At 44.1% G+C, this 16702-nt stretch overlaps 1 protein-coding gene across 1 annotated transcript in view; it reads left to right on the top strand.

Moving 5' to 3' along the window:
* Positions 1 to 16702, top strand: part of obscnb (obscurin, cytoskeletal calmodulin and titin-interacting RhoGEF b) — an 868128-nt gene that overhangs the window by 476913 nt on the left and 374513 nt on the right. The window contains exon 90 of the mRNA XM_068053434.1: positions 1741 to 2007. Within this exon, the coding sequence (XP_067909535.1) occupies positions 1741 to 2007 (267 nt within the window). The remainder of the gene's footprint in view (positions 1 to 1740; positions 2008 to 16702) is intronic.

Genomic DNA, 16702 nt, shown 5'->3' with positions numbered 1-16702 from the left:
CTGGAATATAAATCATGCCAATTCCCCATTACAGCTTCTATCAGCCTTTTCTTATTCATTCATGGGATGTGGACATTGCTGGTAAGGCCAGATTTCATTGCATATCCCTAATTGTCTTTGAGAAGGTGGTGGTGAGCTGCTGCCTTGAGTGCAACTGATTGGCTTGCCAGGTCATTTCAGAGGGCTGTTAAGAGTCATCGCGATGGATCTGGAGTCACATAAAGGCCAGACCTGTTAATGATGGTAGATTTCCTTCCCTACTGGACATTAGTGAACCAGATGGGTTTTTATGATAATCCTGTCATTTTATGGTCACCATGACTGATACTAGCTTTTTATTTCTGATTTTTATTTAATGAATTTAAATTCCCCAGCTGTCGTGTTCCCCAGCTGTCGTGGTGAGATTTGAACTCATGTCTCGGGATCATTAGTCCAGACCTCAGAATTATTAAAATAAAAACAGAAAATGCTGGAAATACTTAGTATGTCTGGCAGCCTCTGTGGACAGACAGAGTTAACATTTCAGGTCGATGACCTTTCGTCAGATCAAATTTTGCAAGTATAGCCATGCGATTTGCTAATGCAGTTTATTTTTTGTTGTTTGTTACATTTTTGTTTGGCTTTTGATTGCTTTATTTTCTATATAATAAAAGAATAATGAACTACCAAATATAGTAACAGTGAATTAATTTTATTGTGTACTGTTCATGTTTGGTGTTTTACAACCTTTTTCAGTATTTTTTCATTGAGCATGTGATCTCGTGCTGAGTGCTTTTCCAGTTGAAGGGGCAGTAGTCTGTGGTTGTGGGATCAGTGGTTCTGAGCCAGTGCCTACTTCATGTGTGCAGGACTAGGAAAGGCCACAGAACTTCTGCTGATATGTACCTGCCGACTCAAGCACGGCAGTAGTGTGGGTGTCGGGTTACCTCCTCAACTCTGAGACCACAGATTAGTATGCATTTAGGATATTTTGGAATCCCTTTGTCAACTATTTTCCAAGAGAATTGAAGTTGTCCTTGCCTGCACTATATAAAAAGATGGAAAAATTGTTAAATCATGAAAATTTGATTTAATCACTTTAGGTGCCCCGCCTACTTTCATACAAGAGCTCCAAAACATAGAAGCAGTGGAAAATAGCACAGCAACCCTACTTTGTGAACTGTCACAGCCCAATGTTCCAGTCACGTGGAAGATAGGCTCAATGACAATTTCTCCAAGTGGAAAATATGATATCAGACAAGAAGATTATGTACACATGTTACTGATTCATAACCTAAACCTAGAGGACTCTGGAAGCTATACATGTGATTTGGGAATCGGACATAGCACTGCAATGCTGCAGGTGAAAGGTAATTGACTACCTTTGGAAAAATAAATGGTTTGTTATCTTAACAGATATTGTAATTTAAGTGCATTGGCTCCTTTTCAAATACCTTAACCTGGCATCACTGATAGATGCAAGTTAAAGTAAAGTAGCATAAGTAAGAAATTACTTCAGGAAATCGGGTTTAAACCTAACTCTTGGGAAAGAGGTGAAGCTACTTGTGATATGTAAATTGTATTGAGAAATCTAATGTTGTGGATTGTGTATATGATATAAATTTGCAAAAACATTGATGGCTTACATGCTACTTTTAATTAATATTGCCCATTGTTGCACTTGGACCATTGTTTGAATTAGTATATTCTTGTTTGATTAATTTTGCATTTTTCTAAAGTTCTGTTTTTTATGAACTGTAGCTGCTCCTGTATATTTTATAAAAAAGCTGCAAAGCCAGGAAGGTGATGAAGATAGTATACTAACACTGCACTGTGAACTCACTAAGGCTGGTGCACCAGTCACATGGAGAAGAGGATCCCAAAAGCTTAGTCACGGTGACAAGTATGAACTAATTCAAAAAGACTCTGTTGTTGAATTGTTGGTCCACAATCTGAAACAAGAGGATACTGGAGAATATACTTGTGATTCTGGTGATGACCAAACAACAGCTATCCTGACAATCAAAGGTAGATGTACATTGTTTATCAGTTATGCTGCCTATGCCATTAATGGATTTGGCTGACATAATTCCATAAAACCACAGAAATATTATGGCATAGAAGGAAGCCATTCAATTTAGTTTAGAGATACAGCACTGAAACAGGCCCTTCGGCCCACCGAGTCTGCCGACCAACAACCACCCATTTATACTAATCCTACATTAATCCCATATTCCCTACCACATCCACACCATTCTTCTACCACCACTAATAGGCAATTTACCTATCAACCCGCAAGTCTTTGGCTGTGGGAGGAAACCCACACGGTCACAGGGAGAACTTGCAAACTCCACACAGGCAGTACCCAGAACTGAACCCAGGTCGCTGGAGCTGTGAGGCTGCGGTGCTAACCACTGTGCCGCCCCATTGTGTCTGCACTGGCTGAGAAAACGAGCCACCCAATCTAATTCCACTTTCCAACACTTGGTCCATAGTCTTGCAGGTTACAGTGCTTCAGGTGCATATCCAAGTACCTTTTAAATGAAATGAGGGTTTCTGTCTCCACCACCATTCCAGACAGTGAATTCCAGACACCCACCACCCTCTGGGTGAAAATGTTTTTCCTCATCTCCCCTCTAATCCTTCTACCAATCGCCTTAAATCTTGGCACCTCCCCCCCCCCCCCCCCCACCCCACCCCAGTATTTGACCTCTCCAATAGGGGAAACAGGCCTTTCCTGACTTCTCTATCTAGACGCTTCAAAATTTTGTATGCCTCAATTAATTCACCCCTCAGCCTCCTCTGTTCGAAGGAAAACAACCCTAGCCTATCCAATCTTTCCTCATCGCTGCAACTTTCAAGCCCTGGCAACATTCTAGTAAATCTCCTTTGTAATCTGTCCAGAGCAATTATGTCCTTCCTGTAATGTAGTGATCAGAACTGTACGCAATACTCCATCTGTGGCCTAACCAGTGTTTCATACAGTTCCAGCATTACATCCCTGCTTTTGTATTCTATACCTCAGCCAGTAAAGGAAAGCATTCCATATGCCTTCTTCACCACGCTATCTACCTGTCCTGCCACCTTCAGGGACCGGTGGAGATGCACTCCAAAGTCTGTCACTTCTTCTACCCCTCTCAATATCCTCACGTTTATTGTGTATCCCCTCGCTTTGTTTGCCCTCCCCAAATGCATTGCCTCACACTTCTCTGGATTGAATTCCATTTGCCACTTTTCCGCCCACTCAACCAAACCATTGATATCATTCTGGAGTCTACAGCTATACTCTTCACTATCAACTACACAGCCAATTTTTGTGTCATCGGCAAATTTCCCAATCATGCGTCCCACATTTAAGTCCAAATCATTAATATATACCACAAACAGCAAGGGACCCAACACTGAGCCCTGTGGAACGCCACTGGAAACCACTTTCCATTCGCAAACACATCTGTCCACTATTACCCTTTGTTTCCTGTCACTGAGCCAATTCTGGATCCAACCTGCCACATTCCCCTGTATCCCATGGGCTTTCATTTTACTGACCAGTCTGCCATGTGGGACCTTGTCAAATGCCTTACTAAAATCCATGTAGACCACATCCACTGCACTATCCTCATCAATTCTCCTTGTTACCTCCTCAAAAAACTCAATCAAGTTAGTAAGACATGACCTTCCCTTAACAAATCCATGCTGACTATCCCTGATTAATCCGTGCCTTTCTAAGTGGTAGTTTATCCTATCTCTCAGAATTGATTCTAATAATTTACGCACCACCGAAGTCAGACTGACTGGCGTATAATTATTTGGCCAATCCCTCGCACCCTTTTGAAACAATGGTATAACGTTCGCAGACCTCCAATCCTCTGGCACCTTGCCCATAACCAGTGAGGATTTGAAGATGATCCTTAGCGCATCCGCTATTTCCTCCCTGGCCTCCTTTAACAACCTGGGATGCAATCCCTCCGGCCCTGGCGATTTATCCACTTTCAAGGATGTCAGACCTTCTATTATTTCCTCTCTCATTATGCTTATCGTATCTAATATTTCACACTCCTTTTTAACTAAAGTGTCTGCATCATCCCTGTTCTTTGTGAAGACAATGACAAAAAACTCATTAAGAACACTGCCCATATCTTCTGCACCTACCCATAAGTTCACTGGTACATCTCTGATAGGCCCTATCCTTTCCTCTTGCTCTTAATGTACTGATAAAACATCTTCGGGTTTTCCTTGATTTTACCTGCCAATAATTTTTCATGTCCTCTCTTTGCTTTTCTAATTTCCTTTTTTACTTCACTCTTGCACTTTCTAAACGCCTCTAGGCTTTCTAAAGTATTAAGCTTTTTGCGATCGTCATAAGCTTTCTTTTTCTGCTTTAACTTAACCTCTAAGCCTCGAGATAACCAGGGGGCTCTAGATTTGTCCGTACCACCCTTAATCTTAGTGGGGACATGCCGACACTATGCCTGTAATATCTTGCTTTTGAATGCCTTCCACTGGTTTGCCACTGATTTTCCTTTGAGTAGCTGTAGCCAGTCCACCTTCGTCAGATAACCTCTCCGTTTCATAAAATTTGCCTTCCCCCAATTTAGAACTTTTACTCCAGTTTTATCTTTGTCCTTTTCCATGATTATGCTAAAACTTACTGTATGATGGTCACTGTCTCCAAAATGGTCACCCACTGTTACTTCCTCCATTTGCCCAGCTTCATTACCGAAGACTAAATCTAGAATTGTGCTCCTTCTCGTTGGACTTGTTACGTGCTGGCAAAAAAAGTTCTCTTGAATGCAGTTCAAGAATTTTGTGCCCTCTGTGCCCTTCACACTGTTTGTATCCAAGTTGATATTAGGGTAGTTGAAATCCGCAACTATTATTACCCTATAGTTTTTGCACTCAGAAATATGCCTACATATTTGTTCTTCTATCTCCCTCTCACTATTTTGGGGTCTATAGTACACTCCTAGTAGTGTGGCTGCCCCTTTTTTATTTCTGAGCTCCACCCATATGGCCTCATTTGACGATTCATTTAGCATATCATCTCTCCTCACAGCTGTTATTGATTCCTTAATTAATAATGCTACACCCCCTCCTTTTTATTCCCCTCTCTATCCCGCCTGAAAACTCTATATCCAGGGATGTTGAGCTGCCATTCTTGCCCCTCTTTAAGCCAAGTTTCCATTATCGCAATGATATTGTGTTGCCATGTGTCCATCTGCCCTCAGCTCATCGGCTTTATTTACTATACTTCTTGCATTTAAATAAATACCCTTCAACACTGTCAAATTCCTGTGCTGCACACTTTTTAACCTATGTTTAGATTTTTAAAATATTCTTTCTGTTCTTCCATTTTAGTTCTCCCTTTAAGTAGATGCAGGTTTCTACACTATAGCAAAATATTGATTGGCTCATTTGATAACTTTACATTGGAGGACGTGGAGATAAATCCCCACCTTAAGCTTTTGTTTATAGCTAGTATCTTGTGCATTGCTCCATTCACCTTCAACTGCCTAGGCCCCATGCTCTGGCACTCCATCCCTAAACTTTCCACCTACCAACCTCCCTCTCCTCCTTTATGACCTTCCTTAAACCCATTATTTTGATCAGTCTTTTTTCCACCCCTATGTATATCTTCTTCTTTGGCTTGGTAACCATTTTTTGTCTGGTTATGCCTTTCTGAAGCACCTCTGAGTGTTTTTCTGCATTGAAAATGCTATAAAAATGCAAGTTGTTGTTTAAGATATTGGTGAACAGCATTGTCTCTCAAACAATGAGATAAATGTCCAGATTATCTACTTTAGTGATTTTGGTTGTGGGCTAATTGTTAGCCAGGACACTGAGAGAACTTCTTTGATTAGTGCAGCCCCATCTAAATATGAATGTCAATGACTAACGTTTTTCAAAAAATACAGAAGATTTTAGAAAATACAGACAATTGTTTCTTCTCCTGTTTCTTCACTAGTACTTGGAAGAACTGAAGAAGGATGCTTCCGTGCTGTATACTGTATATGTTTGTCTTCAGTCAAAGGCACTCACATCTTAATATTGTTTTACAGAACACATAAAAATTATTTGTGGGCTTGAAGATACTAGTGTATTTGCACAAAATACTGTGATATTTGTATGTGAAGTTTCTCGTGTAGATGCTAAAAATGCTCAATGGTGATTGAATGGAACACTAATTCAAAATAATGAACTCAATGAAATTAAAGCTACTGATAAGATACACACTTTGCCGCTGAAAAACCTCGCACCAGACGATTCAGGAACAGTTGTCTTCAAAATCGGCTGTGAAGGTTCAGTAGTAAAGTTGGTAGTGCAAGAATAACCTAAAGGTTTTTTTTTCCCAAAACTATACATTATTCATAAAAATCAGTTTCAAAATACATTACAAAACAGCACCAAGTTGACATTCCAAAAAGTGCAAAGAAAATCAGTTTTCTTCAATACAGGAGTGAGTTGCCTCACAACCCTTCCATTCCATTTTATGTCATCTACATTTTACAGCAAACAATATTCGGTGTATACAGCCCGGGAGGTTTTCCATGGGTCCAGCCCCTCAGTTTACTATGGCGGGAGGACCTTACACAGTCGTCTTTCCCCACTGAGCCTTTGAGGCGGCTGCCTCAAGTTTTAGTGAGTCCCTCAGCACGTAGTCCTGGACCTTGGAATGTGCCAGTCTGCAACACTCGGTCATGGACAACTCTTTGCGCTGAAAGACCAGCAAGTTTCGGGCAGACCAAAGAGCGTCTTTCACCGAATTGATGGTCCTCCAGCAGCAGTTGATGTTTATCTCTGTGCGTCCCTTGAACAGCCCATAGAGCACAGACTCCTGTGTTACAGTGCTGCTTGGGATGAACCTCGACAAAAACCACTGCATCTCTTTCCACACCTGCTTTGCAAAGACACATTCCAGAAGGAGGTGGGCAACAGTCTCTTCCTCTCCACAGCCACTTTGAGGGCAGCATGCGGAGGGGGTGAGACTCCAGGTGTGCTGGAAGGATCTGACGGGGAGGGCCCTTCTCATCACCAGCCAAACTACATTTTGGTGCTTGTTTGAAAGTTCTGGTGATCTTAGTAAAGGAAACTACAAAGATATGAGGCGCGAGTTGGCTATGACGGATTGGGAAGCGTTACTTAAAGGGATGACGATGGATAGGCAATGGCAAACATTTAAACAGCGCATGGATGAACTGCAACAATTGTTTATCCCTGTCTAGCGCAAAAGTAAAACGGGAAAGGCAGCCAAACCATGGCTTACAAGGGAAATTAGAGATAGCATTAGATCCAAGGAAGAGGCATATAAATCTGCCAGAAAAAACAACCAACCTGAGGATTAGGAGCAGTTTAGAATTCAGAAAAGGAGGACCAAGGGATTGATTAAGAAGGGGAAAATAGAGTACGAGAGCAAGCTTGAGGGAAACATAAAAACTGACTGTAAAAATTTCTATAGGTATGTGAAGAGAAAAAGATTGGTGAAGACAAATGTAGGTCCCTTACAGTCAGAAACAGGGAAATCTATGATGGGGAACAAAGAAACGGCTGACCAACTAAATGGATACTTTGGTTCTGTCTTCACAAAGGAGGACACAAATATCATACCAGAAATGTTGGGGAACACAGAGCTTAGAGAGAGAGAGGAACTGAAGGAAATCAGTATTAGTAGAGAAATGGTGTTGGGGAAATTGATGGGATTGAAGGCCGATAAATCCCCAGGGCCTGATGGTATGCATCCTAGAGTACTTAACGAAGTGGCCCTAGAAATAATGGATGCATTGGTGGTCATCTTCCAAGATTCTGCAGACTCTGGAACAGTTCCTACAGATTGGAGGGTAGCTAATGTAACCCCTCTATTTAAAAAGGGAGGTAGAGAGAAAGCAGGGGATTATAGACCAGTCAGCCTGATGCCGGTAGTGGGGAAAATTCTAGAGTCCATTATCAAAGATTTTATAGAAGAGCACTTGGAGAACGGTGGTAGAATTGGGCAGAGTCAGCATGGATTTACGAAAGGGAAATCATGCTTGACAAATCTATTAGAATTCTTTGAGGATGTAACTAGTAGAGTTAACGAGGGGGTGCCAGTGGATGTGGTTTATTTGGACTTTCAGAAGGCTTTCGACAAAGTCCCACATAAGAGATTAGCGTGTAAAATTAAAGCGCATGGGATTGGGGGTAGTGTATTCCGATGGATAGAAAATTGGTTAGCAGACAGGAAACAAAGAGAGGGGATAAACGGGTCTTTTTCCGAATGGCAGGCAGTGACTAGTGGGGTACCGCAGGGATCGGTGCTAGGACCCCAGCTATTCACAATATATATTAATGATTTAGAAGAGGGAACTAAATGTAATATCTCCATATTTGCAGATGACACAAAAGTGGGTGTTGAGTGGACACTGTTGAGTGAGTGGGCTAATGCATGGCAGATTCAGTATAATGTGGATAAATGTGAGGTTATCCACTTTGGTAGCCAAAACAGGAAGGCAGATTATTATCTGAACGGCTATAAACTGAGAGAGTGGAATATGCAGCGAGACCTGGGTGTTCTCATACACCAGTCGCTGAAGGTAAGCATGCAGGTGCAACAGGCGGTAAAAAAGGCAAATGGTATGTTGGCCTTCATAGCGAGAGGATTCGAGTACAGGAGTAGGGATGTCTTGCTGCAATTATACAGGGCCTTAGAGAGGCCACACCTGGAATATTGTGTACAATTTTGGTCTCCTTATCTGAGGAAGGATGTTCTTGCTATAGAGTGAGTGCAGCGAACGTTTACCAGACTGATTCCTGGGATGGTGGGACTGACGTATGAGGAGAGATTGAGTCAGTTAGGATCATATTCGCTGGAGTTCAGAAGAGTGAGGGGGGATCACATAGAAACCTATAAAATTGTAACCGGACTTGACAGGGTAGATGCAGGAAGGATGTTCCTGATGGTGGGGGAGTCCAGAACCAGGGGTCATAGTCTAAGGATATGGGGTAAACTTTTCAGGACTGAGATGAGGAAATATTTCTTCACCCAGAGAATGGTGAGCCTGTGGAATTCGCTACCACAGAAAGCATTTGAGGCCAAAACATTGTATGTGTTCAAGAAGGAGTTAGATATAGATCTTGGGTCTAAAGGGATCAAAGGGTATGGTGAGAAAGCAGGAACAGGTTACTGAGTTTGATGATCAGCCATGAAGGTGGTCATCAGGATGAGGTACGTTTTTTCCGCCCTTATCCAGAGGTTTGAGCATCATGTCCCTCCGGAAATCTCCAGATAAAGCGGAAAATGGCTCAGGCGACCGCCACCACGCAGGAGTTGGGTACGGGCCAGACCTGTGCTACATACAGCAGCAACGTGAGCGCCTCACACCTGATGACCAGGTTCTTACCCACAATGGAGAGAGAACGTTGCTCCCACATGCTCAGTTTTTGGTGTACCCTGGCTACTCGCTCCTTCCAGGCGCACGCCCTGACCCTTTCGAACCATATCCCCAGCACCTTCAGGTAGTCTGACCTGACGGTAAAGGGGACAAGGGATCGGTTGTCCCAGTTCCCAAAGAACAAGGCATCGCTTTTGCCGTGGTTAACTTTGGCTCTCGAGGCCAGTTTGGACTGGTCGCAGGTCCTCATCAGTCTGCGAACGGACAGCGGATCCGAGCAGAAGACGGCGACATCGTTCATGTACAGGGAGGCTTTGACCTGAGTGCCTCTGCTGCCTAGGATTGTCACCCCTCTTATGCCCGCATCCTTCCTAATGGCCTCAGCAAAAGGTTCAATCCAGCAAACAAACAAGGCAGGGGAGAGGACTGCCCTGTCTGACACCAGATTGGATCGGGAAACTTTCTGATTCCCACTCATTGATTGAGACTGCACTACTGATGTTTGTGTAGAGCAGTTTGATCCAATTGCGGATTCCCTCCCCATACCCCATATTGGAGAACACGTCCATCATGTCTGTGTGCGATAACCTGGCAAAAGCCTTCTGGTCCAACCTGATGAGGCAGGTATCCACCCTCCTGTCCCGTACATAGGCGATCGTATCCCTGAATAGCGTGAGACTATCAGAGATCTTACTGTCGGGTACAGTACAAGTCTGATCAGGGTGAATCACCAACTCCAGAGCAGACTTGACCTGACTGCCGATGACTTTAGACAGAATCTTGTAGTCGACATTAAGCTGTGAGATGGGCTGCCAATTTCTGATTCTGCCCTCTCCCCCTTCCGCTTGTAGGTGAGGGTGATGGTGCCTTTCCTCAGGGATTCTGACATGCTGCTGGCCAGAAGCATACTCTCGTATACTTCCAGCAGGGCTGGGCAGATGCAGTCCCACAGAGCCGAATACAACTCAACTGGTAAGCTGTTGCTTCTGGGAGTTTTACTCGTCGCGAAGGACCTGATGGCGTTTATCAGCTCGTCCAGAGATAGCAGTTTGTCCAGTCTCTCCTGCATGTTGTCATCTAAGACCTCCTTGATAGATGACAGGAAGGACTAGGAGGCCATGCTGTCTGTGGGCTTCACGTCGTACAGCCCAGCATAAAAGGATTTGCTAATCGTTAGTATATCAGACTGCGAAGACGTTACCGAGCCATCCTTTTCCTTCCGGCTGCTGATCACAGAGCTCTCTCTGTGTACCTGTTCAAAGAAGAAACGCGAGCACATCTCATCCTGCTCAACGGAGCGGACTCTGGACTGGAAGATGATCTTGGAGGCTTCCGTGGCAAAGAGCGAGGCCTGCTGGCTCTTCACCTCCTGGAGATCCTCCTTGACCTTGACTCCCATTGACTGCAGCCGGAGCAGATTTTGCATTCTTTTCTGGAGTCGGGACATTTCCCTCTGTCTCTCTCTTGCCCTCTGACCACCTTTGGAGATAAAGAACCTCTTGATGTTCTCCTTGATCGCTTCCCACCAGTGAACTGGAGACTCAAAGAGGTGTTTCACGGTTCTCCAACCTTTGTAATCCCTTTTGAGTTCCTCAGTGTTCTGTGGGGTTAGCAGTGTAGCACTGAGCTTCCATGTCCCCCTGCTGTAAGTGACAGTTGGCCAGTAAGAGGCAGTGGTTGGAGAAGAACACAGGCTTGACATTGATGGATCTGACCATGACAGCAGAGGACACAAACAGGAAGTCAATCCTGGAACGGGCAGACCCGTCCGATCTTGACCAGGTGTATCTACACTGCGCTCTGTCTGCAGGTTTGCTGAAGACGTCATGCAGCTTGGAATCTTTTACAGTTTCCATTAGGAATCTGGACGTAGCATCCAGTTTGCTGTCATCACTGCTGATTGTCCAGCTGCATCAATGATGCAGTTGAAGTCATTGCCTAGAATGACCGGCCAGGACCTCGCCAGCAGCAGTGGGAGCTGATGGAAGATAGTTAGCCACTCTCTGCATTGAACTGGGGTGTACACGTTGATCAACCGGAGCGGAGCATTGTGTACATTACATCTGCTACGAGGAGGCGACCGCCCACCACCTTCTTAACTTCAGAGATGGTGAAGTTGCCTCCCCGTAGCAGAATACCCAGCCTGGAGGAACGGGAGTCATTTCCCCCTGACCAGATCGATGGCCCGTGGGACCACCATCGTGACCATTGCCTGTAGGTGCTGAGGTGCGGAATTCCACACTCCTGCAGAAACAGCAGGTCAGCTTTGACCTTGGCGAGGTAATCCAAGGTCGAAACACATGGCGTAGTGGATTTAACACTACGCACGTAATCGAAGCAATCCTTATACCATTTTAAAGTTGGGTGTTGCTTCCCACACCGGGAGTCCTTGCTAGTTCCAGTCCTTGGGTATGTTCCTGCATACCCATAGTGTATACAAGCTGTTTCACATTCGTTGGTCTCAGAAACCCCTCCTGGTAACTCATGGGAGGGTTTGTTCTGCTGGGTTAACATCGGGGGGTCTTGTAGGCAGCAAGGCTTGGGCTGTCCTCTGCTGATGTTGTCTTTCCCCTCTCTTCCTCCTTGAAGACATCACTGTTCCTGGCTTCCCGGAGCTGGAGTGCACCAGACTCTTCGTTGCTATCAGTCTCTCAGAGCTGGGGTCCGCTGGGCATCTCACTGGGTTTGGTGCTTTGGGTTTGGAGCTGGGGGGCTTTCTCTTCTAGCTCCTTTGGGTTTTGCCGCTTCTTTTGCAGGGGCTGTTGCTCCGGCCCTTTCTCATCCAATGAAGAGGAGCTGCTGTAGTCTGTCTCAAACGGTAGGATCCTCTTGCCACTGGTTTGGGTGGTGACCTGTTCCTTTTTTTGGAGGCTTCTTTGTGGTTTTCCTTTTTACTACTTGCCACTGACCAGTTTGTCTATCTGCTGCCTCCTCCTCCATTGATTCTGTCTGTAGAGGAGGGAGGTGTTAGGTGGTAGGTGTTGGGTCGCTGGGTGCAGCTGCCTCCCCTTTTTTTCTGCTTCTCAGATAGGCTTTCCTCGCTGCAGAGAGGATTGCTTGTCTCCTTCCCAGCACCAGACCCGTTCACCATTCCTTCTCCCGGCCTTTCCTGGGACCTTGCCGCCTGAGCATAACTGAGACAGCATTTGGGGCAGGTTTTGCAGAGGTGGCCTGCCCCACCGCACGGGTTGCAGCACTTACTCTGTTTACAGTCCTTGGTCTAATGGCCTTCCTTCTTGCAATTATTGCAGATGACTGTGCTGCAGTTGGCCGCCACATGACCAGATTTGCCACAGGTGCGACAAACTCTGGGCTGCCCCGCATAGACCAAGGAGCCTCGACTTCCCCCGATAGCGAAGCTGGAGGGAGGATGCATGATGGCTTCATTCGCATCGGCCTTCACGTTCACCTTGACCTGCCGCTTGCTGGTCCAAATCCCAAATGGGTCCTTGACATCCGTGCTGCTGCCAGCCCCCTCGGCGTACCTGGCGAGGAAGGCAAGTACATCCACAACAGAAATATGAGGGTTGTAGAGGTGGATTGTCACCACCAGGTCGTGTTGCGATGGCAGCGTGAAGAGCAGCTCCACTCTGAGGATCGACAGTGGCGCCTGATTTCCCCTCTCCTTGAAAACCTTCAGGAACTTGATGCATCCCATCACATTCTTGAACGTCATGTCGAAATATCCACTGCTGGGGAAGTCCTGCAGGCAGAAGATGTCTATAGCTTGGAATCCACAGCAATCAATAAGGATTTTCTTAATGAAGAAAGTACGGTCCACAGGTGCACCATTGTCCTTCACCACCACCTGAACGGTGTTACGCACTCCTTGGCCTGAAGCTCTAGAATTCATTACAGCCATTTTACTCAAAACCTACCTGGAACAGGATCGAAGGCCACTGGTCATGGTCTCTCCCTTGCCAGGTAAGTATTAAAGGTATCTCGCTGGCAATTTTGTGCCTCCGAAGAGTTGTCATTCCTGGAATGATCTTAACCAGCACTTCAGTAGATATATTACACCACAAAGTGGTTGTAACTGGTTTTCCAACAGTTTTTCACAAAGACTGTTCTTTTTAAGCATGCAACTGATCAATTAAATCAATTACCTATCCCTGCATTTTCATCTCCTAAAATTGTTAAATTCTACTGAGATATTGTTCAAATAGCAGCAACCCTTAGTTAAATGGGCAGAGTACCAATTATCTCTGTATGAGCACACTGTTTGACCATCAGGGAGAAGGCATTGCAACCAAGCCTGATCTTCCTTGACATTCATGTACGTGATCTTTCCAGCAAAAGTCATAGATTGTGGCTGAATTGATTTTAACCTTACCCACTCAGCAGCAACCAGGCAGTGGATGATTTAAAAATGAGCATATTACTTACCGACACAGATCGTAACCATTTCCAAGATGAACCTGTAGGATATTGCTGAGGCAGATGGCTCATAAATCTATGCAAGTCAAGGTCCTATTACATCAATACAATCCTGATGCAGCTTTCACACTTGGAAGCAGCCCATCTTCAGCTTGTCTGAAGACAGAAGAGTCCCTAGGAATTTCCTTTGTGGCGTCAAAGGGAGCAGGTGTTCATCAAAAAAAACTACAGAAAAAGAAGTTACAATACATAAACAAACTCTTTGGTCCAATCAGTCCATCTCAGTGTTTACCTTCCATGTGAGAAAATAGTCACGTAACATTTACCTGTCTTGTTTTCATGCCCCTTCAACCCCATTTCATTCATCCACCTATCCAACCTAATTCTGAATGTTGACATAGTTTCTGCCTTCAGTCTGTGACAGTATTGTGCTCTAACAGAGAACTAAGATGTGGAAGTGAAAGGAAATGTTTGGCACCAAAGAAGAAATCAGTTTATGAGGCAACTGTATCAATGAAAAAAAATTGGAGTTCTATTTGAGATGTGAGATAGTGATGCCAAGAGTATCAGTAAATAAAGCAATGCTAAAGGTGGAGCTATCAAAGGCAAGGGATGGTGGCTGTTATCTGAAATTATGGGAATCACAAAGGAACTATGTCTTGGAAGATTTTTTAAAAATGAATGCTCTTTAAAAGGCATGGAGACTATTCACCAAGGGTACTCTTGAAACACAGTTGCAATTACACATAACTGACTGCCATCCAACACTGTTGGTCATTTTAATATGATTAATTTGTCATATACAGCTAAGTACCTTGTAACATTTATCAGGGATAAGGGCAGTCTGGGCTAGTTTTGATCGCCTAAAGGATTGGAGAGGAATTTTTTCAGATTTTGTTTCCTCTCATTAACCTAGTTTTTATCTGTTTTTTCTCCTGTCTCAGGAAATTACATGGTTTCAGGTGGAGCGGGAAGTATATGTATTGTGATGCCTAAGGCATCACAACTGTATGAGATAGGATGGATTGACTAGTAGGTCTTTTCCTGTCTTGTGATTTTTCATTTGTTTGTATATGTTTGGCTCATTTTAGCCCTTATTATTTGCATTTCTAATTCTTTTCAAACAAAATCTCCAGGACTTACAAGCACAGGAAGAAGGTACAGCTGTTTGTCATTGTGAACTTTCTGAATATGAAGTGTCTGTAACGTGGAAGAAAAGCTCAGAAGCAATTAAACCTAGCAACAAATATGAAGTGAGGCAAAAGGGTCCTGTGGTTGAGTTGGTAATTTCTGACTTAAGAGTAGAAGATGCTAGAGAATATACCAGTGATTCTGGAGATCAGCAGACCACTGCTTCCCTAAAAGTGGCGGGTAGGAAGGGGACAAACTTATTTGAGAATTACATGGTCATTCAAGAACAACAAAATCATTCCATCTACCATGTCTACATTCTGTCAATTAACTTGCTTATCTTTCCTATTTGTTCCCAGCTTCATGCTGTTGTCAGTTCTCTTCATTTGGGCTTGATCTGCTTTTTAATTATTTGTAGGGGTGGACCTCTTTCATATACCTGGTAGCTGACGCCTGTTGTAGTTTGTCAGTACCTAGTTTTCATACATAAACTTTTTAAGAGACCATCGCTGAGATTTATATAAAACCAGAAAGAAATTATTACTAACACCCCAAAGAAGAAAGTCCAGCCCTCTCCTACTAGTCAAGAAAGCAAGATTTACTTTTATATAATATAATATAACTGAATCTGAAGAAGGGTCACTACCTGAAAGGTTAACTCTGCTTCTCTCTCCACTCCACAGATGCTGCCAGACCTGCTGTGTATTTCCAGCATTTCTTGTTTTTATTTCAGATTTCCAGCACTGCAGTATTTTGCTTTTATTTTAAGATTTACTTTTAGATAGTACTTCTCACAAAGAGTAAGAAAAGTAGGAAAATGTAGAGGGGAGAGATCAAAGCATGACCAGAGAAGGTTTTTAGTCACTGGTTGAAGGTAGAGAGGGAGATAGCAAGGCAAAGTGGTTGAAGATTTGCAGAAGGCAGGAATATAATGACTGAAATAGCTTTTCAATGGTGAAAGGAGATTTAGAGAGCGAGCAATAATTAGGTGTCAGGGGGTACAGGCATGGACTTATTGTAGAAAGGTATTTCAAGTAGTTTGGAGAGATTTTAAAATGAGGACAAGGATCTTGTAGTCAGTTTGTTAGGGTACGGGCAACCAGTAGAACCTGGCTCACTGGCAAGCAGGTATATCATAGGGCAATGGTTTTAAGAAGGTATTGTGGGAGGAAGGCAGTCTGAGATAGGAGAGCCACAACTTCTTTGGGGGGTACAAGAGGAGTTCTCCTGTTCCTCTTGCCCTCACAATAGATAAAAGAGTCCCAGGTTTTTAATTTTGCATTAATTCATGAGGCTCCCATCTGCTTCCTGTGGAAACCTCAATAACCCAATTACAATGAGCAATTAAAATGGTCTCCAGTGAGATTCCAGCATGGTCAAGATAATGAGGCATACCACTCCATTTTAAAGGCCTCCTTCCTACCTTCCTGCTGGGTGCATTGGGATGAAGTCAACTGTAGAGTTTCAGAAGCAGTAGGGGAGAGATAAGAACATAAATGGGCAGTGTTTCAGAGGTAGAATATGCAAACTTGGCAACAGACCACGTGTGAAACAAAAGGCTCAGCTTAGAATTGTACAGTCCCGAAGTTGCACACTGCTTGAGTTGGTCTGAGAAGTTGGTCACAATGTTTAGAATGTGGGTAGAGGCACCTGCGTCCTGGCAGGAGCCAAAAAGCATTGCTTTTTGCCAATGTTTTGGGCGGCGCAGTGGTTAGCACCGCAGCCTCACAGCTCCAGCGACCCACATTCGGTTCTGGGTACTGCCTATGTGGAGTTTGCAAATTCTCCCTATGATTGCGTGGGTTTCCGCCGGGTGCTCTGGTTTCCTCCCCCAGCCAAAGACTTGCAGGTTG

This window comes from Heterodontus francisci, chromosome 2 (genome assembly GCF_036365525.1).
Source record: "Heterodontus francisci isolate sHetFra1 chromosome 2, sHetFra1.hap1, whole genome shotgun sequence".
Lineage (NCBI taxonomy): Eukaryota > Metazoa > Chordata > Chondrichthyes > Heterodontiformes > Heterodontidae > Heterodontus > Heterodontus francisci.
This window is presented reverse-complemented; position numbering and strand designations above follow the sequence as displayed.